The sequence below is a fragment of the Antechinus flavipes genome, chromosome 2 (assembly GCF_016432865.1).
Source record: "Antechinus flavipes isolate AdamAnt ecotype Samford, QLD, Australia chromosome 2, AdamAnt_v2, whole genome shotgun sequence".
NCBI classification, from domain to species: domain Eukaryota; kingdom Metazoa; phylum Chordata; class Mammalia; order Dasyuromorphia; family Dasyuridae; genus Antechinus; species Antechinus flavipes.
In genome coordinates, this window is record NC_067399.1 from 400060637 (window position 1) to 400085189 (window position 24553).

The 24553-nt window shown below is 37.0% G+C and overlaps 1 protein-coding gene across 2 annotated transcripts in view; it reads left to right on the forward strand.

Moving 5' to 3' along the window:
• ADAMTS2 (ADAM metallopeptidase with thrombospondin type 1 motif 2) overlaps nucleotides 1-24553 on the forward strand; it is a 472323-nt gene that overhangs the window by 112532 nt on the left and 335238 nt on the right. The window contains exon 1 of one of the 2 annotated variants that reach the window (XM_051978729.1): nucleotides 19960-20016. The exons of the other annotated variant lie outside the window; for it this stretch is intronic. Within the exon in view, the coding sequence (XP_051834689.1) occupies nucleotides 20002-20016 (15 nt within the window). The 5' untranslated portion in view covers nucleotides 19960-20001. Of the gene's footprint in view, nucleotides 1-19959; nucleotides 20017-24553 lie in introns of those variants that run through there. 2 annotated transcript variants of the gene reach the window in all.

The following is a 24553-nucleotide window of genomic DNA, read 5'->3' on the forward strand; positions in this document are numbered from 1 at the left end:
CATTGCTATTCCTCTCCAATCCCACTAAAACCCATTCTATACAAGCTGCCTTGTCAATCTTAGAATTCTCTGATCAAAGAATTAAGAACTGGAAGGGACTTAGGAAGTCTAGACCAACTGACATTTTTCTGATGACAAAAACTGAGTGCTAATGAGATAGGATGATTTGTCCAAGATTACAATTAACATCAGGGCTAATATTTGAACATATACTACCTGACTTCATAAGCTGTGATCTTTCTAGTATATTGAGGCAGGTAGACAGCACAATAGATAGAATTCTGGGACTGGGGTCCAGAAGACCAGAGTTCAAATTCAGCCTGACACTAGCTGTGAGACCCTGGACGAGTCACTTAACCCTGTTTGCCTCAGTATTGTCATATGTAAAATGATCTGGAGAAGGAAATGGCAAATCACTCCCAGCATTTTTGCCAAGATTTCTAGTATATTACAGTTGCCTTTAATCATACCAGTCCATTATAGTTCAGTGGCCAAAAAAAATCACAGTGAAAACATTTATATAGCACTTTATACACTAAGTAGTTTGGCCACAGTGACTGCTGAAGATTGTTTTGAAAATATAAGAGAGGTTGTGATCCACATTAGTGGAAGAAGTTCCTCTACTGATAGAATCATGAGTTTTTGAAGTGTTTCAAGCATATGAAAACATAGTTCATCAAGTAAGTGGAGGAGAGATGATTTCAGACCAGAAGAGTAATCATGGAAAAAGAAATTAAATTTTTTCTTGGTCCTGGAGGTTAGAACTAGGAGTAGAGGCAGGAAACTCTATGGAGGTAAATTTTTGCTTAATAGAAGGAAGGATGGAATGAAAAGAGTACAATTGGAAAAGCTAAGAATTAGTGATTTCCCTTTCCTTTGTTCAAGCAAAGGTTAAATGATTCTTCTTAAGGGAGACAGCACAGGGCATTCCTGCAAGGAGCTGGAGGTTGGACTAAATGACTTCTTTTAAAAAAATTATTTATACCTTTCATTTTTATGAACCATAATTGTCTCTCATAGTTCTGTCCTGGTCCCTCCTTTCTTTTCCTTATATACTACTTTTTATCAGCTCCCATGGACTTAATTACCATCTCTATGCTGATTATTCTCAAATCTCTCTTTCCTGTTTCAATCTCTTTGCTGATCTCCACTCTCACATCTCCACCCTTTCTTTCATAGATCTTGATATGGATGTCTAGTAGACATCTTAAATTCAAAATAATATTCAAAAGAGAACTTTATTTTTTCCTTCCTAAATCCTTTCTTCTCTTACCTTTTCTATTAATGTAGAAGGCAACACCATCTTCCTAGTCCATTAGGCCTGCAACCTTGGAGTCATTATGGATTCCTCACCATCTCTTACCCCCCCACATCCAAGCTGTTGCTAAGTCCTGTTGAATTCACCTTTGCAGCATCCCTCCAATATGCTCCCTTCTCTCTTCTGACACTGCCATTGCCCTAGTGCAGCCTCCCATCTTCTCACACCTCGATTACTACAACAGCTTGCTAGTGGATCTTCTGGACTTATGTCTCTTCCCACTTCAATCTTTTTTCCATTTAGTCACTAAAATAATTTTCCTACAACTTTAGTCTGATCAAGTCACCCCTTTATCAATAAATTCCAATAAATTCTTATTGCTTCCAGGATAAAATGCAAATTTCTCTGTTTGGAATTCAAATATTCACCATCTACCCCCTCCCATCTTTCTTGACTCCTTACTCATCCTGACATGTACAAATTCATTCAGTGATACTGTCTTCCTGGATATTCCACAAACAAGACACTCCATTTCTTGGTTCCACACATTTTTTTCTGACTATCCCTTATGCCTAGAATTCTCTTCTTGCTGTCTTCTACCTACTGACATCCCTGGATTCCTTTATGTCCCAACTAAAATCCCACAATATTTAGGAATCCTTTCACAACTCCTCTTAATTCCAGTGCCTTCCCTTTATTAATTATTTTCTATTTAGCCTATATATAGCTTGCCTTTTACATATTTGTTTGCATGCTGTTTCTCCTGTTTCTGCCCTCAAAGACAGGGACTGTATTTTGCTTCTTGTTGTATTTCTAATTCCTAGCACAGTGCCTAACATGTAGTAGGTACTTAATAAATGTTCATTTATTGATTGGCTGATTAATCAGAATTATTTGAAAATATTATTTCAAAAATTATTTGAAAATATACCTCTTCCTCCACTTCACTTGATGAAACATGCCCTGCCACAAAGAATAACAAAGAAAGGAAAAAAATATATGGTTCAGCAAAATTAGCCCATCATTACTAAACATATCAACTGATTCTGATAAAGCATACAAGGCTATATATTCATAATTCTTCACTTCTGCAAAGACTGGGAGGGGTGAGATATTTTCTTTTTTTTCAAACCAAACTTTGTTCATAAAATTACACAACATTCAACTTTTTGTTTTTATTGTTTATTTTTCTCTTAGATTACAGTACTCATTGGGTATATTGCAACATTATTTGGTTTACTTAACACTGTTTTATCTAAATCCACTTATGCGTCTCTATAGTTTTCATATTTATCATTTCTTATGTCACTGGTACTATAACATTTTTGTACTAAAATTTCAATCACTCATGAAGCATTTATTAAGTGCCAAGCATTGTTCTAAGTCCTGAGAATACAAAGAAAGGTAATAATTGATTCCTACTCTCAAAGAACTCATATAGTCTAACATGAATTTTGTTTATATCTTCCCCAATAAAATGCTAATTGTTTTATTTTTAGTAATTTGCCAGCACTGAAAAAATGTTTTGCTATAAACATTTTGTAATAGACAGGGCATTTATGCCTGTCTTTTATTTCCTTGAAGTCTATGCCTAGTAGTGTGATCTTTGGGTCAAAGGGTAAAGGAATTTTAATCGTTTGCTTGGAATAATTTCAAATTCCTTTCCAGATATGTAGGGCACTTTTCTTATCAGAACTTCACTAACATTACTGAATATGATATAAAACAGCAGAGTTGTTTTGATTTGCATTAGTGATTTGGAATAGTCTATCATATGGCTATTTGTAGTTTGCAGTTATTTATAAAAGTATTTGTTCGTATTCTTTGGTTACTTATCCATTAGGGAATGGCTCTTGAGCTTATATACTTGTGGTACAAAGTTCCTTACGTTTTTTGGATATCAGTCTCAGCAGGGCTATTTAATATCAAGATTTTTTCTTATTTTTAACTTCTTTTATCCTAATTACATCAATTTTGCTCTTACAAAAACTTTTTAATTTAATATACTTGAATTGATCTTTTATCTTTTCTGATCACATCTATACCTATGTTACTCAGGGATTCTTTCCTTAGACATAGTAATACTTATTTTCTTCTAATATTAATGGCATTTAATTAATTAGTATTTATTAATTACTGGTATTTTTTTACCAGTATTCTGGTATTAATTAGCATTCGGGTCACATACCCATTCTGAACTCATGGTGGTATATGGTACCATGTAGGTCTAAAATTAATTTCTACCAAATTGTCTTTAAGTTTCCTCAGCATTTCTTGTTCTTTATCAGATACTTATTAAATCCCATTGTTTCCAATTCTTCCTCTTCTAATCTGTTCAACTGATCTACTTTTCTACTTTTTAGTAAATATAAAATAAATTTTGATGATTATTGCTTTATAGCAAAGTTTGAGCTCTGTACATCCTATTTCCTCTTCATTCCCATCTTTTCCCCCTATTATTTCCCTTGAGACTCTGGGCTTTTTTCTCCAAATGAATTTTGTTATTATTTTGAAACTAGATAAATTTTAAAATCTCTTCCAGCTCTGAGGATGTTATTTGTTCCTCTATGATTAACTCACAGGAAATATATGTAACCATTCTCTCCTTGTTATCAGCCACATGACCATTTGACTCTAGGTAGTAGGAGATTTTAATAGCCTGGAGGTTAATAAGCATATAACTCCCAAGTTGGATATGAGCTATCCTTTTTGAAGTTTACCTTATCTTACACTTGTGTATATGTCTTCCCTACCCATTATATTGCAAGTTCTTTGACAACAAGAAGTTGCAATTTTTTCATCTTTGTATTCCGAAGACTTAGCACAGGCCCCTGCCCATAGTACTAATTTAATTAAATTGAAATCAATTGAATAGAATGTCTTTTGAATTTAGCCTCCTGTATGCTTTTTTCTCTTTTTGTCAATGTTTTCTCTTTTCTCCTAGTTCAGTATCTCCAAGGAAAAGGTAATTGGATTTTTTTTTTTAAAAAGCAACAAAAAACTACTCTAATAATTGGGTATATACCTATTGGTACTTTTGACCCCATGTGTCCTTGGTTTCAGATCCAGACTCACTTTATCTCACAGACTGACAGTATTTGAGAGGGAACCATCCCATGATGCTCCTCAGTTTTCTGTGCAAGTTCTGGGCTGGAAACCATTGGGCATTGGGTCACAGCTTAGTCACTTCAGTGAAAAGGGAAAACACTCATTAAATCAAGATACCGACTTTTTCTCTCCAGCATCCCGGTAGAATCTATAAACAAAGCTCACAAGAACAGGAAACATGTGTGAAGAAGCTAATTAGCTTGGCAGAGAAGCCAGAACAACCGGGTCTATTTTGTGAAAATTAGCACTTTTTTAAGGTTGCGAGAGACCGTTAGGACACACTGACACGATGATGTGACCCTTATTTTTGGAAACACAAGTGAGCTTAGACCACTCCTGAGTTTACCTCACCAAGTACCTAATGGGAAACAGGCACCTAGTTAGCACCTTGTCAGCAAAGGAAAGATGCTCAGAGCCTTTTAGAGAAACAGACACACTACATCTCTGTGTCTTCTCTGTATCTGGGTAAGGCCTGAGGCATGGGATGCATTTATGTTGGTGCATCTCAGGATCCTAGGAGCTGGAAGGAGACTCTAGGGGTCTAGTTCAATCTCTTCATTTTACTGAGGAGGAAATTGAGACTTAGTAACTTATAACTAGTAACTAAGTAACTTGTGCAATTGTTATTTGTACTGATGCAAATAACTTATGCAATTGTTACTTGCAGTGATGCAAGTAACAGTGACAAGATCTAAACCCAGATTTTGTCATTCAGATTCAGAAACAGTATGTTCCCCCACTGGGTCCATGTCTATGCATGAACATACATGGTCATGTGCCTGCTTTCCTTTCCTCCTTTCTCTCTCTACTTTCTCTTTCTCCCTCTGTGTCTCTCTGTCATCTCTCTATCTCTTTCTCTGTCATCTCTCTATCTGCCTCTGTCTTTCTCTTTCTGTTTCTTTCTTTCTGTCTGTCTCTGTTTCTTTCTTCCTCCTTCTACTTCTCCCTTTCTCTCCCTCTACTTTCTCTTTCTCCCTCTCTCTGTAATTTGTCTGTCTCTCTGTTCTCTTTCTCTATCTCTATCTATCTGTTTCTCTGTCTCTCTCTCTCTTTGCATGTCTATATATGTATCTGTGTAGAATGTGGTCAGAAGGAGCTATTGAAGTGACAGGAGAATCTTTTGTGATGACCCTTGGAATGAGCTATTAGCATGCAATAAAAAGAGAAAGAATGAGACTCAAATGTGACCTGGGAAATGAGCTAGATTCTCAAGGCAGTTTTCTCTTATTTTGAGTTAAAGTAAGAAAATAAAAAAGTTACTTTGAGTTATTTTTCTTACTTTGACTTCATAATAGCACTAGGGACCAAGAGTGCATTTATGGAGTCAATGTGGTACAATGAAATGAATGCTAGATTTGGAGTCAGAATAGTACTTAGAGTTCAGATCCCAGCTATGCTTCTTGGTACCTGCATAAGCTTTGTCTGACCCTGAGTAAAGGGCCCTGATATGGAAACATTTTGCTAACTTGGCCTTTGTTGGTTGTCCTTACCTTCCCCCTACAGTAAGGAAAGGCTATCCCAAATGTACCTTTCTGGAGAGTTGCAAGAGGTCACCTGAAGATAGTTTTGTAGGAAGATTGAGTTTAGGAAATACCCTGGCCCAGGCAGCAGGTTCTTGCAATGTAAATGGTTAGACTGTCCCAGAGGCCCAGTATTAATTGGTCTTCAGAAAGCAAAGATGTATATATCTACTCTGATCATTATTCTCATCCTTCCCATACCTATCCTACTGAGTAGGGGATCTTATTGAGTGCCTGAAAAATTTTGTGCTAAAAATCATTTGCTATTATATAAAACAACATTCTGATTCCCCCCACTCAGAATATCTGGGACTGTGGATATGTATTATGGGGATCTCCCATATGAGGAAATTGCTCCAAGGAAGTTTAAGACTTTCTCTGTACCTCTTAGCCATAGTGATTAGAGATTCAGTGACTTCCCTAGGGTCACATATATATTATATGACAGATCAGAGACTTTTAATCAGGTCTTTCAGGCTTTGTGACCAGCTTTCCATCCACTATGTCATCTGTCTCAGGGAGTAGTATTACACATAAGGTCAGGGATCTTTCCTGATGCTGAATAAGATCATGGGTAGAGATGCTAGTGGAACAAAACCATTGGCCATCATACTCGTATCATTTCAAAGAAGTCCTCTGGTGCATAGAAACTTCTGTTTTGAAATGCTTAGGAGGAAATAGGAGGCAAGATGGAAATCTCAGATCCTTATTTGAATTATGGCTTTTTCTTGCTATCAGAAATGGGAACTCATGTATCCTTGATGGGAAGTGAGGTCTAGTAACCCCTGATTCATTTCAGGCTATGGGGGAAGGGCTAGCTGATTTTTTTGTCTGTATTTGTTTTTGTTCAGAGTTCTGTACTAGACATTGAGGCTAGGAAGAAGAAAATTCAGGACAGGCTAAGATAATTTAAAATCTAGAAAGAGAATGAGACCCAAAAGTATAATTCAAATTAAAACATGATTAAGAGTATAAGGAGAGGGGGGCAGCTAGCTGGCACAGTGCATGGAGTACTAGTCCTAGTGAAAGGAAGACCTGAGTTTAAATCCTATTTCAGGTACTTGAGGCCTGACACTTACTAGGGTTTTGACTGTGGGAAAGTCACTTAATCCCACTTGCCTTGCAAGGAAAAAAAGTTTTGGATAGATAAAGAGAGGCGTAAGAGATTCAGGAAGGATGTATCATTCTGAATTATTGGTAGCAGAGAAATTTAATGGAAGAGATGGCATCTAATATGGGAAGAGAAGGATTTTGGAAGGTAAAGATATGGGGAACCATTCTAGGAACATTGTAAAATACTGAAGACAGTATGGAAATAGGGAACAGTGAGTAATCCAATTTATCTGGCACATAGAATACAGAGTTCGAGATTGATAGAACAAGGTCTCAGGGAAGATGTGAGGAGATGGTATTGGGGGAATAGGTGACTTGGCTAGCCTTGATAAAAAGAAAGGACCACCTCATTTTCTGAGAACTCAAATGAATTTGTGATTGCATTGATTTGGTTGAACATTGAAGAAAGCAATCCTTTCATGCCTTCTCAACCTGTGCAATTGCTGTCCATGTTTTCTTATAAATTCTTTACAAATGGTCTACCCAACATGTTGGAAACATAGCAAGGGTTTTAAAGGAACAGTTCTACTATCCACCTGCTCTTACCCTGATTCCATGACCAGACCATTTTTTCTAGCTAGTTTATGTTTTGTTGTGACTCCTTTACCTTATTATTCCAAGTTACCTGTTGGTTACATGTCATAACATGCTCACATCCTTCATATGTTTCTCCATTGTCCTCTGTAGGATAGTTATTTATGAATATTTTTAGAGACTATTCCAGAGGCTATTGCTGCCATAAACAATAGTGTTAGAATGTTTAAAAGATGAAAGGGAAGCCTGAGGCCATTAAAGGCATTTTACTATTTATTGAAAGAAGAAATTAGAAGATTTTGGAGAATTGGGGAGATGAGAAAGAATCTTTAGGGAACCCCAAATCTTCTCATTGAAATAGAAGACAAGGTCCTTCACTATAAATAGATGGGAAAGATGGAAGTAAAATTGAGGGGCTTGAAGAGAGAGAAGGAGGTTTAGATGGCTGCTGTGAGAAATGAGTCAATTAGAGTCAATTAGAATTGAAAAAAAGAGATTTCTGTGTAGTAATGAAGATCCAATTGAGGTTATAGAGCATGAATTTGTAATGGAGCAAGCCAGTGTGGTTTTATGACTTTCTTGGCAATAGGAGCAGAGGTGAATTGTGGAGGTTACCCAAGTTTGAGGATTAGCTAGGAAAGGATGGCTCAGTCTGTGCTCAACATTAGGGCTCAAGCTGTGCCTACACAATAGAACAAAGCTAGCTGGCCTATCTAGGGATGGAGTACGTTTTTGGCCCATTTTATATACTATTTTAACCAAATTTAGACCTGCACTCAGCTGTTTCCCAGGGGGGCAGACACCCAGGTTGCTAAGCAAAGGAGACTGGCACTGTCAGGCCCTGGCACCTTTGGAGAGGTGGATAAGGCACCTAGTTGCCTGGACAAGCTGTCCCTTTGGCTTCTTTTCCCAAAGGGTCCTTATCAGAGATACTTTTGCCTATTGACTGCAGGCTGGGAGGGACAAGGAGGAGGAGAATGGGAAAGTGCACTCATAATGAAAACAAATCCAAGTGTTGAACCATCTGTTCTGATATGATGGTGAGCTTGGAAACTGCAGAAAATATGTTTGAGACCAAGAGAAAATTAAAAAACTGAAGATGGATAGTGGTCTGAATGAAACCAGAATAGAAACAAACCCACAAGAACAAAGTAGACAGATCCCAATAGTATTGAGGAGGGAAATCAGCACAAAACCTTTCCAGGGAGATGAACAACAGGTTCTGTATATAATAATAAATGTGTACATTGCAGCAATTGTCTGATTACCTTTACAATTTCCTTATTTTAGGGAGTCTTGCAGAAGGGCCCCTCTCTGACCCTCAGAATTAAGGCCCATGTTAAATCTGACCTTTTCTATGAATTTTTAAAAATCTGCCTCCTTGCCCTTCATTGTACTTCCAGCCAGACAATATTGTTCTATCCCCTTTTGAGTCACTCATTGTTCTCCTGGAGGACATTTTTGTGATTGAGTTACCTTCTTTCTTCTCTTGTAGAAGAGCCCTATTTCCCCCAAGCCTGTGTACCCCTCAGGGGCAAGACTGGCAAAAGGAAATATATTTATTATCTTCTCCTACATTAGGAATACTTAATCCAGGATCCATGGAAGGGGTCTAGGAATAGATTTCAGGGGATTTTATGTACTTGGATGGGGAAAAATGAGATCTTTATTTCAATATATAGTAATTGTTTTTCTTTGAAATTCATGTAGTTCATTTTATGCATTTAAAATCATTATTTTGAGAAAGAGTCCATAAGTTTCACCAGATTTTCAAAGAGGTCCATGACAAAAAAAATTTTTAAATTAACAAAAGAAGTCTGATCTTAGGCTGGGGTCTCTTAAATGAGGCTCCAGTCTGCTAGCATTCACTGCTCCCTCCTCCCCTTCCCAGACTTTAAAGGACAAGATGGAGAGAAAGGCACAGGTTTGTTTATTTCTGGATTTCTTCTCCAGCTCTGAGTTCCCTAAGGATGCCCTCTGCATCTGTTCTTTCTCTTTCCCCTCATACTGTCTGATCCTTCTTAGTGCTTTCCTTCTTTCCTCCAAACTGCAAACTTACCTATAGTAAGGGTGGTATTTATTTTTTCTTTCTTCACAATTTCCAATATTGTGATATCCATGAGTTAAAGGCCTGCTTGCCCTTTCTCTTCTAATCTATTCTTGAAGGAGGCAGGGTCTAAGGTAGCTTCAGGTCTATTCTTTTTTCTGTTTTTTTTTTGGGGAGAGTTTTCATCCCTGTCTCTCCAAAGTTGTGATATTCTCAAGGGTAAAAACTTTATTCCTCTTCTCCCCCCAAACCTTAAGGTCCTTAAGGATAAGACTTTGCTTTCTCTGTCCTCCTTTCCCATTTTATATAAATATATTTTGGGGATGTGTCTGGACTGAACTATAGGTTTGAATACCTTAGGTCTAGAAGATGTTGAATAGTTCACCTGAAATCACACAGCCAGAATGTTACCATCTTTTTCCCATGATTGTATGTGAAATGTTGGCAATTTGTGTAAGAGGGATTCAGAGTCATTATCTGGAAAAACCCAGGAACATCTGTTCTTCCATTCAGGTACACTTCTAGAAATAGCATAGTCCTAGCTTTTGTGTGTGATCTGGAGAAAACTAGTTAAAATCCCATGACTTAAGGTCTCTGAGCTATAATTCAATTCATTGTATTAATGTAACCTATTTAACATGTAAAGGACTGCTTGCCATCTGGGGGAGGGGGTGGAGGGAGAGAGGGGAAAAATCGGAACAGAAGTGAGTGCAAGGGATAATGCTGTAAAAAATCCCTGGCATAGGTTCTGTCAATAAAAAGTTATTTAAAAAATTCATTGTATTAATTGAGAACATTTGCTGACCTTTTGTGAGCATAGGATGAGAGGTTAATGATCTTTGGAAGGGATTTAGACCAAGTTAGGAATAAGAAAAGGTTGCCACATCTGGATTTAAAAGAGCAGTAGGAAGTCATCATGACCTGGAAACTCTCTGGCTCAAAGATATCTATAAAACAAAAAGATTTGAAGGAAGGCCAAAATACTCATATGGCCAGATTTGAATATAAACAAAGATGGGATTGATTGATAGGAAATGTGGGTTGGGATTGTTCTTTCTCAAGAAATTCAAATGTAACACTAATATACATAGAATCTGATTTTTTTTTGTCCTGAAAAACTCAACAGATACCAAATAAGTGTTATTCACATGCAAAGAAAGGTAAAAAGTCAGTCTCTTCCCTTAAAGAATTTAACATTTTTCTAAAGTTTTCTGATATGCATATATCTAAGTATAATAAAAGATAAGTAGTGGAGAGAGAAGAATTTTTCCACACCTGATTTTAATCCATCTATTATCAAATTAAATTACATCTAATTCATTTCAATTCAATTCAACTCACATTTGTTTATTAGATAGTCACTAATTGGGATTAAGGACTTATTCTGAGTCAGACTTTGTATTAAGTCCTGGATATAGAAGAAAAGACAAATTAGGTTTTGAGAGTTTCTCTTAAGGAATACCATTTCATTGCTTCTTCTCTCTCCAACTAGATATAATTGCTTCTTAGTTTTTTTTCCCCCAGGTTTGGCTGGTTTATGTCTGTGTCTTTGGGTTTCCTTCTGATTTTTGTATTTATTTCCATTACCTTAACATATAACTAGACACATAGACTCAAAACCTTAAAATTATCTTTGACCCTTCCATTTCTGCTACCAAATCTCTCTGATTTCACTTTGTCATTTGTCCCCTCCTTTTTACTCTCACTGATATGTTCTCAGTACCTTTTTTTCAGTTCTTAGCAAAGATCTTTACTCAAATGGTATAACAAGAAACAGTAGTCACAAAGCATTTGCTCCTAAATCTGGAATATACTCTATACAATTACAAGAGTCTATGGGAGAAATGGACATGAACTTAAAGTATAGTGTAATAAGGCATGTACTGATAGCTAAAGCAAACCAAAAGTACAGACTGTGGGGTCTCGATGCTTTTTCTTTCCCCAGAAGTGTCTGATGGGCTGTCATGAATGGTGGATGAATGGTCGATGCCTTGCTTTGCAAGGTACGGAATATTTGATCACCAGGTTGGTCCAGTGCTAGAATGGGCCAAGAATGCTGTTGAACTGCTGGTTATAGTCTAGCAGGTCACCCTGTCACTGGGAATTTGCTGCTAGACCAGGCTGTTTATCAACTGCTGTTGGCCACTACCACTTTAGTGTCCACTGTTACTGCCACCATTCAGTTCTGGGTTCTTTTTAAAATAGCTTTTTATTTACAAAACATATGCATGGGTAATTTTTCAACATTGACCCTTGCAAAACCTTGTGTTCCAAATTTTCCCCTCCTTCCCCCACCCTCTCCCCTGGATGGCAGATGGTCCAATATATGTTAAAGTATGTTAAATGCAATATATGTATACATATTTATACAGTTATCTGGCTGCATAAGAAAAATCAGATCTAGAAAGAAAGAAAAAACTTGAGACGGAAAACCAAAATGCAAGCAAACAATAAAAGAGTAAAAATGCTATGTTGTGATCCACAGTCTCTCTCTGGTGTAGATGGCTCTCTTCATTACTGAACAATTGGAACTGGTTTGAATCATCTCATTGTTGAAGAGAGCCACCTCCATCAGAATTGATAATTTTATAGTCTTGTTGTTGCCATGTATAGTGATCTCCTGGTTCTGCTCATTTCACTTTATATCAGTTCATGTAAGTCTCTCCAGGCCTCTCTGAAATCATCCTGCTGGTCTTTTCTTACAGAACAATAATATTCCATAGTATTCATATGCCATAATTTATTCAGCCATCCTCCAACTGAAGAGCATCAATTCAGTTTCCAGTTTCCTGCCACTACAAAAAGGAATGCCACAAACATTCTTGCATGGACAGGTCCCTTTCCCTCCTTTAAGATCTCTTTGGGATATAAGCCCAGTAGTAACTGGGTCAAAGGGTATGCACAGTTTAATAGCCCTTTGAGCATAGTTCCAAATTGTTCTCCAGAATGGTTGGATCCATTCACAATTCCACCAACAATGTATCAGTGTCCCAGTTTTTCCACATTCCCTCCAACATTCATCATTATCTTTTCCTGTCATCTTAGCCAATCTGAGAGGTGCTTAGTGGTATCTCAGAGTTGTCTTAATTTTCATTTCTCTGATCAATAGTGATTTGGAACACTCTTTCATATGAGTGGAGGTAGTTTCAATTTCATCATCTGAAAATTGTCTGTTCATATCCTTTGACTGTTTATCAATTCTCATTACCTTTCTTCACTGGGCTCTCATCCCATTTTTTAAAATCTGTCAACTCATAGGAAGACCAGTTGCAGAAGTTGGCTGGACTCAGGCTCAGCCTTATAGTGCCTGTGAGACCTTACTATTACATACCCTATGGTATATAATCTCTGATCTCTTTTTACTCTTCCTATTCCTGAATTAATTTATTATAAGACATTTTATGGCAAACTATCCTTTACCCCATTCCTCCTGTTCCTTCATTCTTATCCTCTCCAACCCTATCTCACCCATATCCATCCCCATCTTCTTTTTCACTATGCTTTCTGGAATTCCTGTTCCATTTTGAACAAACTCCCTTCATTCTGGTCCTCTTTCTCTCATATGCCTTCAATCTATGAACCTTCACTGAGACTTGAATTCTCCCAATAATTGCATCAGTAGCCATCCTCTAGACCATTGCTTCTTAAACATTTCTATTCATAAACCTTTTTTACCTTTGAAATTTTATGGAACCCTTGGCATATAGATATATAAATCAAACATTTACTGGTAATAAATCATAATTTTGTGACTCTCACTTTCAGTTATAAGATTGCACATAAGGTTGTGAACCACAATTTAAGAAACTGGGTTCAAGACTAAAACATTGCTTACCTTCTCTCATATCGCTTGACCTATTTTTGTTCCCCACTGCTGTTTCCAAACTCTCCCTTTATCACCACCCCTGAGTAACCTTTCCTTCTTTGAAGTCTGCTTAAATAAAAATTTCCACCCAATCCATATTTGTAGCAACTATTGCATGCCAGTCTCCAGATTATTCTCTTCCTTTTCAGCATCTGGATCTTCCCTACATCTTGATTTAAACTGAAGGGCCTTTGAGTGTACCCACTAAATGTCTCTTTATCTTAGAGACAAAAACAAAAACAAATTTTGGATCAGTGCTGTTATTCTCTTTTTCTTTTCACCTTGCCTTTTTGGCCTCATCTAGGTGAAAATACTTTTTTTTGTTAGACCTTTTTAGGTTTCTGTTTTATTTTTTTTTTATTGCTTTTGTTTTAGACAGGAATTGGATGAAATTTAAAGAATGAAAATTTCTTGTGCCCAGCCCAAAGCTGCTTCCAGCTTTTTCATAAGTTGTATATAGCTTAGAACTTTCTTTTCCCCAGAACCCTACTTATAATTCCCAGATTAGCCCACAAAATTTAAGCCTTAATGTAACTAAAATGCAGTGATTTTTTGGCAATGAAAAAAGTCAGCTCTTTTTTCAAAATTATTCATTTTTACCATTCATTTTTATTTTTATTTTTTTCAAAACATTTTGGAACAAATAGAATTTTATTTTTTAAAATTACATTTAAAGTTAATTTTCAACCTTCATTTTAAATATCAAATTTTTCATCACCTTCCTTTTATTTCCTTTCTCCAAGACAGCAAGCAATCTAATATAAGGCATATGAAATCATAGAAACATATTTCCACATTTCATAAAAACATGTTTCCACATTAGTAATATTGTAAAATAAGGAACAGAATAAAATGGAAAATTCACAAAGAACAAAAAGAAAAATCAAACAACAAAAAAAGCAAAAATAGTATATTTCAATCTGCATTCAGACTCCATAGTTCTTTCTCTGGATGTGGATAGTATTTTCCATCATGAGTCTTTTGGAATTGTCTTGGATCATTAAATTACTGAGAAAAGCTAAGTGAAGCACAATTGATTATCACACAATATTATTACTTTGTACAATGCTCTCCTGGTTCTGTTTACTTCACTCAGTATCAGTTCATGTAATTCTTTTGTGTAAGTTTTTCTGAAATCTGAAAAGATATGCACAGTTTTAAACCATTCATTTTAAAATAAAATTTGATTTCAAAGTCTTTCCCTTCATCTAACCTCTCTCCCATACATCAAAAATAAAAGCAAAATGAAATTAATTATACATGTGAGTCATTCAAAACTTATTTTCATATTAGCCATGTCGCAAAGAAAAAAGCAAGAAAAATAAAAGAAATTTTTTAAAGTGTACTTTAATCTGTTCTCAGAGTTCATCAGTCGCCTTTATGGAGATGGATAGAATTTCATTATGAGTCCTTTGTAATTGTCTTAGATAATTTTATTGATTTGACTAAGTCTTTCCCAGTTAATCATCATTACAATATTGCTACTGCTGTAGATGTTTTCCTGATTCTAGTCACTTCTCTTTACATCAGTTCATCAGTTTTTAAAACCATCCCCCTTGACATTCCTTTTAGAATAGTGTTATTCTGTCACAGTCATATGCCACACAACCTGTTCAATCATTCCTTAATTGATGGACATTTTCTTTGCTTTATCATAAAAATGAGTTGCTATAAATGGCTTTGTACATATAAATTATTTCCCTTTTTCTATGTTCTCTGAATACAAATCTATATTGATATTGCTGGGCCACAGTTTTGTAGTCCTACAGACATAATTTTAAATTCTTCTCCAGAATGGTTGAACTAGATTATAACTCCACCAACAGTCATTAGTGTAACTGTTTTTCTATATCCTCTTCAGCATTTGTCATTTTCCTTCTCTTTTATGTTTGCCAATCTGATAGATATGAGGTGGTATTTCAGAGACGTTTTAATTTGTAATTATTTAATCATTAATGATTTAGAACATTTAAAAATACGATTAAAATAGCTCTTTTGTAGATTTTGTAAATCTTTTTTGTGAACTGGGTGTGACTTAGAAGTCTTTTTTCTATAAAAGTCCTACTACAGTTGGTGATTGGTTTCTTAGGCTAGCCTACAAAGGCCCACTTAAGCCAGAATCTGATTGAAATATTGTACTTTTGCAATTAAAAAAGTTAGTAATGGATTTAGAGCTGAGAGAGATCTTAGGAATCATGTATTTCATTTCCCCCTTATTTTTTTTGATGAGAAACCTGAGGACATGGTAAATTAAGTGACTTGCTCAAAGTAACACAATGAGTTAATAACAGAGCCAAGTCCTCTGGCTCAAAATCCAGTGTTCTTACACCAAATGCATAATCTTGTACATAGAAGACATTTAATAAATGTTTGTTGAATTAAATCACTCTTGCCTGGAATAAAAAGAAAAAGCAAACTTAGTCCCTTAACTAGATCTGGGATCTCCTTGGTCTGGATCTTTCGACCACTAATAAGGCTCCCTCTCTATCCATTCTCAGCTTACTCTGTTTTATTCTTATCCAGCTCTTTCTATCCCTTCTCCATAAAATACCTGTCCAACCTACTGTAGGATTTCTTGAAGGTCTTTTAACATTTTGTGGATAACATTCAGGCTATCTATTTGTTGTTGCCTAGGCAGTGTGATAAATAGAGTGTAAGACTTGAGTCATAAAGCACTGAGTTTAAATCTTGCCTCAGACCCTTACTAGGTGTGTGACCCTTATTAACCTACTAGCTATGTTACTTATGGAGTCACTGAATTTTTCTTATCCTTTTACATGTTAACTGGGACAGTGATAGCATCTACTTCATAGGGTTTTTGTGAATAGTAAATGAGATGATGGATAGATAAATGGATAGATGTTTTTTTTTTTTTTTTACAAAACTTCAATTGCTATATAAATATTATTTACTCTTATGATTTTAATATTGTCCTTTGCTCTTGAGACATGACCAACTCACTTCCTCTTTTAGCTTTTTCTTTTAGTATTTTTTCCAGTTTATATGTTCAAGTCATTGTTGATAACGTGCCATAACCTATTTACATAAAGACTACACAATAAAAGTTTTTGTTCCTTTTATGTGCTTATGCCTGGGGAAAAGCAGGTATGATTAGAGAATGAGAGACAATGTTCCATAATGGCAAAAGCCCTGGATTTGGAGTCTAAGACCTAGGTTATAATCCTGACTATCTTGCTTCCTACCTGTCTGACCTTGGATAAGATTTTTGACATTTCTCGGGTTTTGTTTCTTTATCTGCAAAATGAGGGGGTTTGACTAATTCTTCTTTAAGGTTCTTGCCAGATTTTCCTGGGTGCAGTCTGGGCATGCATTTTGATTGGTTGCTGAGGTATAACATTCTCTCAGATTCTATTAAAATGACAGAATTTACTTTTTTCCCTTTCGGAATGATTCCATAAATTGAAACTGGCAACTCTTCCCTCCCTTGGTTCCTGCTGTTAGCAAATGCATGAACTTAATATTCATGCTTTGCGTGTGTATAATCCTGAAGATCAGAATTTGGAGGCTCACTGCAGAAACAGTAGTGTTGTTGCCCAGTTCATCCTGCAATAATCAAGCTTCTGCAGCTGCATCTTTACCTGCTACTTAATAGCTTGTACCTTTGCCCTTTGCTTGTGCCAAAGCCTGGATCTCACCAAAGCATGCCATCTGTCTAGTTCTTTTTTGTTTATTCTCGGGTACCTATGATGTGCCCTTTATCATGCTTTAACAGATCCTAGAGAGGACAGAGATCACAGAATTGAGCTCTGAAAAGGATCTTAGATATCACCCAGATGAATATTTTGTTGAAGCTAGCAAGGATCTTAGAAATTATCTAATCCTTCCTCCTTACTTTATAGATGAGGATACTGTAGCCTAGAGAAGTAAAGTGACTGGCTCCATATCTCACAGCTAATAAAGAGAAGAGCAAAATTTGATCTCAAGTCATCCTCTGCCTCCAAACCTAGTGCTGCCCATGTAATAACTTAAGTGACAGGGTTATTGGAAAATAGAACTCATAAGGACTGCAATACTCAGATGTAGTGGACTCAGCAGAACTCACCAACAGGACCCAGGAAATAGCTGCCATTCACAAATCATAATCAGGGTTAAAAGGAAGCAAAGTAAACTTAGCTTCTTAGGCTTATTGAACCTGAAATCTGATGAATGGGAGCACCATGGAGAGCTCCAGCATTTGAAAAGAAAGAAAAGTTGATCTGGAGTCATTTGTTGTCAAATCAATTCAATAAGCTAGTTAATCAAAAAGTATTTATTAAGCACCAAATTAAACATTCCAAATAGTATATTAGGCATAGAAGTTCCAAAGATAACCATTAAACATCCCCTGCCCTCAAAAAGTTTATACTCTAAGAGGAGAGACAACATATACAAAATATAAACAACATAATTTGGGGGGAGGAGGAGGCAGTAAAAGCTGGAAGAATTAAAAAAAGCTTCAAGTAGATATGATATTTGAACTGAGGCTTGATGGAAAGTAGAGGTTCTAATAGATGGAGCTGATGAGAGACTTCGTACCAATAATGGGAGGACAGCCATTGCAAAGATGTTAGGGAGTCAGGAGATAGAATGTTATGTGAGGAAAACAATAGGAGGCCAGTTGGATTGGAAATCTGTATTATAAGACTGTAAAGATAGATTGGAAACTAAGTTGGGAAAGTCTTTAAATGACAAATAGAAGAGTTTGTATTTGATTTTAAAGGTAATAGGGAGCTACTGAGCAGGAGAATAACGTGGTTAGATATGTGTTGTGGAAATATCACTTTGGCTGATGTAGGGAGAATCAATTGGAGAAAGGAAATTTATGAGGCAGGGAACAAACATTTGTTAAATGCCTTCTACCTGCAAAGATCTTGTAATAGGTATGGGAATACAAGGATAGCTGGAACAGCTTCTGCTCTTAAAGATCTCACAATCTAATGAGGGCATGGTGGTGGGCAGGAAAGGACATTCATGATATCTGATACACAGGAGAGTGAGACTAAGTACAAAGGAAAGGTTCACACAAAGTCCTTTGAGGAAATTTGAGGAGGAACAGCTCAATTTCATCTACTATATCTGTCTGTCTAAGGGTCAAAGAGTGTCAGTAAAGGCTTGTGGAGGAAGTGGCATCTGAGTTGGACCTTGATGGAAGGAGAACTCTGCCAAATGGAGTTGGGAGTTCCCTCCAGAGCCACAGAGATAGTAGAAAGAGAAAGGAGGACAGAGAATAATCTAATCATCTGCAACATATAATATATAAAGGATAGTATGACCTAAGATTGAATAATTGGATTGGGGACAAGATTGTGGGGTTGTTTGAATTTGGAGTGAGCAGTCAGTATGGGAAACCACAAGTAATGGGGAAATACTGAAGATTTTTTATTTGTACAATAGTATAATTGTATTTGTGCATTTAGAAGATTCATATAGGGAAGGATGTGGAAAATAGATTGAAGGAAGGATAGATTGGAGGCAGGAATGTTCTATAGGGGTTGTTACATGATTTCTACATGAGAAAAAACAAGAGCCTAAGCAAGGAAGATTCTGTGAGAGTGGAGAGGAGAGACTAGATGTTCCCTTGGACATTTCCACTCCAGAGGCAGACAATTTTTGATCTAAAGGGACAGAGCCTGGTAAATCTCTAATATTAAAAGCTGTCTTCATCTCCCCAAACTTCTTATCTATGGACAATGCTCTGTCTCTGGGAGATGGGTGGGCTAGATGTGAGTTTCTTGAAGTATTTAGGCACCTCAGTTCCTAATATAAGAACCCTTATTTTCCCACTTGTCATCATTTTCCTGTTGTATCTTTCCCAACACTCACTTCTGAAGGATGAGGATCAAGATTCTGGCAGGGAAATTCAACCCCTTATTTATAGAGGAGGATGCTGAGATGTGTAAGAACAGAAAACAACCATTTCTCTTAGATGGTTTCAGGGTTATTTATCTTCCTGAAAAACAGAGCACTAGATCGGGGATTAATCTCTTCTTGCTCTCTTATTCTATAACTAATGTTATAGTGAGATAACAGTGAAAATATCAACCACACCTATTACGATAGGAAGATATTCTTTGTAACCTGGTACCTATCAATTGAATATAAGTTTCTTGAGGTCAGGTTGTGTATTGCTTTTGCCTTTGCATCCTTAGTACCTCACAAAATGCTTTGTGTGCAGTAGGCACTTATAAAATGTATGTTGAGTTAAATTGGAAAAAAAGATTCTGTTGGTGGGGACTTGTTTCTGAAAGCCTTGATATACTCTGGAACTCCTCTGCACCAGCTGGGCTCCCTTCCCTAAATGCTTAGGTACATAACGTTGCCAGGCAGTGTTTGTGGGAGCCTGAAGTACAGATACTTTAGAAAGGTAAACATTGTGGGCAAGTCCAGAGATAGAGTTTTCCATCTCAGTTATGACACAGTTAGCCAATTGCTTTGTCACAATGTGACCCTTCCTAATGCTTATTAGATCTCATGTCAAATAGATTGTGACCTTTGGAGTTGGGATAGAGGACTCTCCCTCATACCTTGCTATGAGCAGAGTCATGGGCTTGATGGTATGAGACGTGCAAAGGTGAGTAAGACATGGTGATTAGAAAACCGAATATAATAAAAGAAAAAAAACAGTGATGTTATAAGTTTGTGAAAAGAACTCTTCTAGCTTAGGGTTGAAATTAGAATCAGAAAAGAATTCAATGTTTGAGCTGAATCCTGAAGGATTGGTAAGTTTGGATAGTCTGTGGGATAGAAAAAAAAACATTATAGGTCCTAGGATCGTTGATTTAGAGCTATAAGAGATATTAGATGCCACTGATTAGGACACTGAGGAACAGAAAAGTTAAGCGGTTTGCCCAGGATAATACAGCGAGTAAGTACCCATAACTTCTTAAGTTGAAGTCTAGCACCCTATCCATTTATGCCTTATTTAGAAGTAATGATATCATCAAATGTGTAGAGGCAAAGAAACATGAGATGTTTTCAGAGAAGAGGGAATAGTACTGTCTGATTGCAGAATGGGATAGTTCACAGATTGTAAGGTGAGAAATAGAAAAGATTTCAGGATCATCTAGTCCCCTTATCTTGCAAGGTGAGCCCCACAGAGGGTAAGTGATTTGTCTAAGCTCAAACAGGTAAATAAGTTTTTTTCTACAGCACTATGTTAAAGAGGAGCAGTAGGAGACAGAATATTAAGGGATGACATTATATGGTGGGAAAAGTTCTGGTCAGAGGTTCAAATCCAATATTTATTAATCATTACTTACATGACCTTGGTCAAGGCAATTCACTTACCAATACCTTATTTTTTTACCTGTAAATAATTAAGAGATTAGACTAGTTGATGTCTAAAGCTTTTCTAGCTCACAAACTTTTATTATAGTTTGGGCCAGAATATGGAGGACCTTTAATGCTAAGTTAGGGATTTTAAACTTTAGTGGGGAAGTACTTAAATAAGACCTCCATTAGTTCACATCCTCCATTTAGTCTTAATTTTGCCCTCTTACTTTCTGATTTTAGAGAAATCACTTGAAATTTTTTGACCCATAAGATGGGTCAAAAGATGGTATTAGTAATCATTGCACTATATCCCCCTCACAGAATTGTTAGGAAGAAAATTCTTTTTAAAAGTAAAGTGATACATAAATGAAAGTCATTATTATGGTTACAATTATGATTATAATTGTTATCCCTCTTCTCAATGAACATATTGGTTTGATCTGTAAGATCTATTCATTTGCTCAATCTTACCAGTTATATCTCTCCAAAAAGCTGGCTTCCATTTACTGCTCTTCACTTATAAATCCTCTCTCCTTGTTTAGGCCTTCTTCACTTCTCAGCTGGACTACTGCAATAGACTCCTAATTGGCTTCCCTGCTCCCCATCTCTTTTCTCTCTAATCTGTCTTCCATACAGAAGCCAAATCAATATTCCTGAAATACAAATCTGAGCATGGTGTTCTTCCACTCAGAAATGTTCAGTGGCTTCTAGAATGAAATACAAAATCTTCAGGCTATCTCAATATGATTCACATTTACCTTCCCAATAATATTTAATGGTCCTCATGTCTGTAATATGTTTTCTCCTCACTTCTACCTTGTAGAATTCCAAATTTCTCCAGAGCATTGCTTAGGTGCCACATTCTACTTGAAACATTTCTCAATCCCTCTGGTTGTTTGTTTTCTGATCCTCTTTAAATTCCTTTGTTTATCCTTTTTTATTTGAGAGACAGTGTGATGTAGTATAGTGTGTGGAGTATTGACGTAAGAGAAAGATCCAGGAATTAATGGAAAAGCATTTATTAAGCATTTATGTACCAACCACTCTGATAAGATACAATTAGAAAAGTGAGTCAGCCCCTGATTTCAAGGAGCTTCTATTATAATTGAGGAAAACAACATATAGGGGAAGGTCTAGTTTATGACAGATCGGGAAGGCCAAATAGTTCTTAGATTCTGGCAAGGAAAGTAAGAGTCAAGGTCATAGAGACCTTGGAAAGCAATGGACAGAGCAGAAGGTTCTGGGTATTAGTTGTAAGGATGAGAGTAGAATAGGGATCAGTGATACCTTCAGCAGAGATGAGAATCAGCAGTCCAGCTGACAATAGCATCCAGTGCCTGGTAGGAATTAGGTAACGAAGGTTGGGTTGAAGAAGAGGAAAGTTTGTGGCTCCCTACCATAGACATCTGGTGGTGTTGGTCTTAATGTTCAGCTTCTCATTGGCAATTTGTGATAGAAAGAGAAAGATTACTAGCTCCCCACTGTGTAATTCTTTGGTGACTCTGGTCCCCATTGATATAAAAGCACCATGCTATTCCAGCACTTAAGCATGATATCTGATACATAATAAATGCTTAATAAATATGTATTCATTGACTTATTGGTAAAGTGGCTAAAGACCTGATTGTGGAGTCATTTAAATCTGGATTCAGCCTTCTGTCTGTCACATATTGGCCATGTAACTGGGCAAATCACTTCTCTCAGTATTCAAGAATTGTTTTTGTAGAGGGAGCTTCCTCACCTAGAATTCCACACCTATATTAATGAAATCAGAGATCTCTACTAAAAACCTTAAATAATACCCCAGAACTTATATTTATAGTGGACATTTTATAAACACCACTACCACCACCACCACTACTACCACTACTACCACTCCATTAGAGTGAGCATCTTTGAAGACACTGACTTGGACTTTAATTCTTGGTTTTTGTTCTTGTTTACTTTGTATCCGCACAATTTTATATTGTCATAAACAATTTTACATCTAGAATTGTAATATATCAATATGCGGAGTCCTTAGGTATAGACTCCTTCCATCAAAGCAGATCAATAGCTCTTCTATAATGTAGTCTTAAAGGGCTCCCTGGGAATCCAGAAAATTGAATGGCTTTCCCTGGTCACATAACTAGTATGTCAAGAGACAGGATTTGAATCTAAGTTTTTCTGACTTGGAGGCTAGCTCTCTTTTTGTGAAGTCTACTGCTTCCCACTGACCAAACGTAGCAGGTCCTTAATTCATGTTTGTTAGATTGAATGGAGGTGAGTGAGAAATGAAAGTCAGCAAAGAAAAAATGATCATTTTGTCTTTTTGGTAAAACCTCCTGCAAGGAAAGTCATTTTTCTCTGGTGGTAGGAAGCATTCTATTATTTATTTGAATGTTAATTTGTAGTCTACAGAGAATCCCCTGCTGCTGCTGCTGCTGCTGCTGCTAAGATGTCAGTGGATTCATCAGGTTGAAACAAGCATTAATTAATAGATGGTAGATGTAGTTATATTCTGGTACTTGGTCCATCACTACCTAATATCTGGGACCTTCCTCAGATGATAAGAGGGCTGAGCTCTTGGGGCTCACCAAATGACAGTCATCTCTGCTGCATTAACTCTGTTTGGGACCCTTTTGGTGTAGTGATGATAGCTATGGGAATAATTGTTATCATTGCCATTGACTTACATTTCAATAGTACTTTCCACTTTAAAATGTGTGTTCTTCACAACCATCCTGTGAAGGTTGATGGCTTGCAGGGCCATCATTTGATACAAGAAGAAATTGAGATTCTGAGAAAGGAAGTGATTTCCTCAGTCATTTCTAAACAGTAGAAATGTGACAAGGAGAAAAGTTTGACTTCTGAGGACATGGCTCTTTCCATAAGCCACATTGTGGTTTGAAGATAGCTAGCTGTGGGGACTTTTGCAGTACCTGGGCTTAGGCTGATCAATCTCACACTCTTGGGAGAGGGAGAAGGAAGCATCACCCCAAAAAACAAAATGTGTGTTCTTCACAACCATTCTGTGAAGGTTGATGGCTTGCAGGGCCATCATTTGATACAAGAAGAAATTGAGATTCTGAGAAAGGAAGTGATTTCCTCAGTCATTTCTAAACAGTAGAAATGTGACAAGGAGAAAAGTTTGACTTCTGAGGACATGGCTCTTTCCATAAGCCACATTGTGGTTTGAAGATAGCTAGCTGTGGGGACTTTTGCAGTACCTGGGCTTAGGCTGATCAATCTCACACTCTTGGGAGAGGGAGAAAGAAGCATCACCCCAAAAAACAAAGAGTCTGGGGGTAGTTCAGTCTCAGATGACAGAGGAACTGGCGGAACTAGACTTCCAGGCTTGTCTGGTGCTTACACTTTGTGAAGGGATAGGAACTGGGAGATCTGGGGTTTAGTGCTAATTTTGTATATGAGTAGTGATCTTGGCAACTAGTGTGCTCTTTCTCGATCCCAGTTTCCTCTTCTATTCTTGAATTCTAAGGCCATCCCTTCCAGCCCAGATGTTCCATGAATCTGTGAACTCTCAGTTTCCATGCATGAAGCTCACTGAGTGGGAATATTGATGTTAGGCCACAGAGAAAATAGCCCTTCCCGATTGCTCAGTGAAACTGATACCCGGCTTAGAGGGCCCAGAAGGTCCATGATGTTAGCGCTTCTTTCCAGATCTTTGCTCAACCTTACCCCCCTCATCATTTATCCCTTTCACCTGAGCCTCGGGGGAGGCGAGGTTTCTGGGTCCTCACCTCCTGGAGAGCTCCCTCACATTCAGGGGACATGATGCAGCATTTCACGGAGGCCTTTCTCAGGCTCCAGAGGAGAAGGTCAGCAGAGGCTCCCAG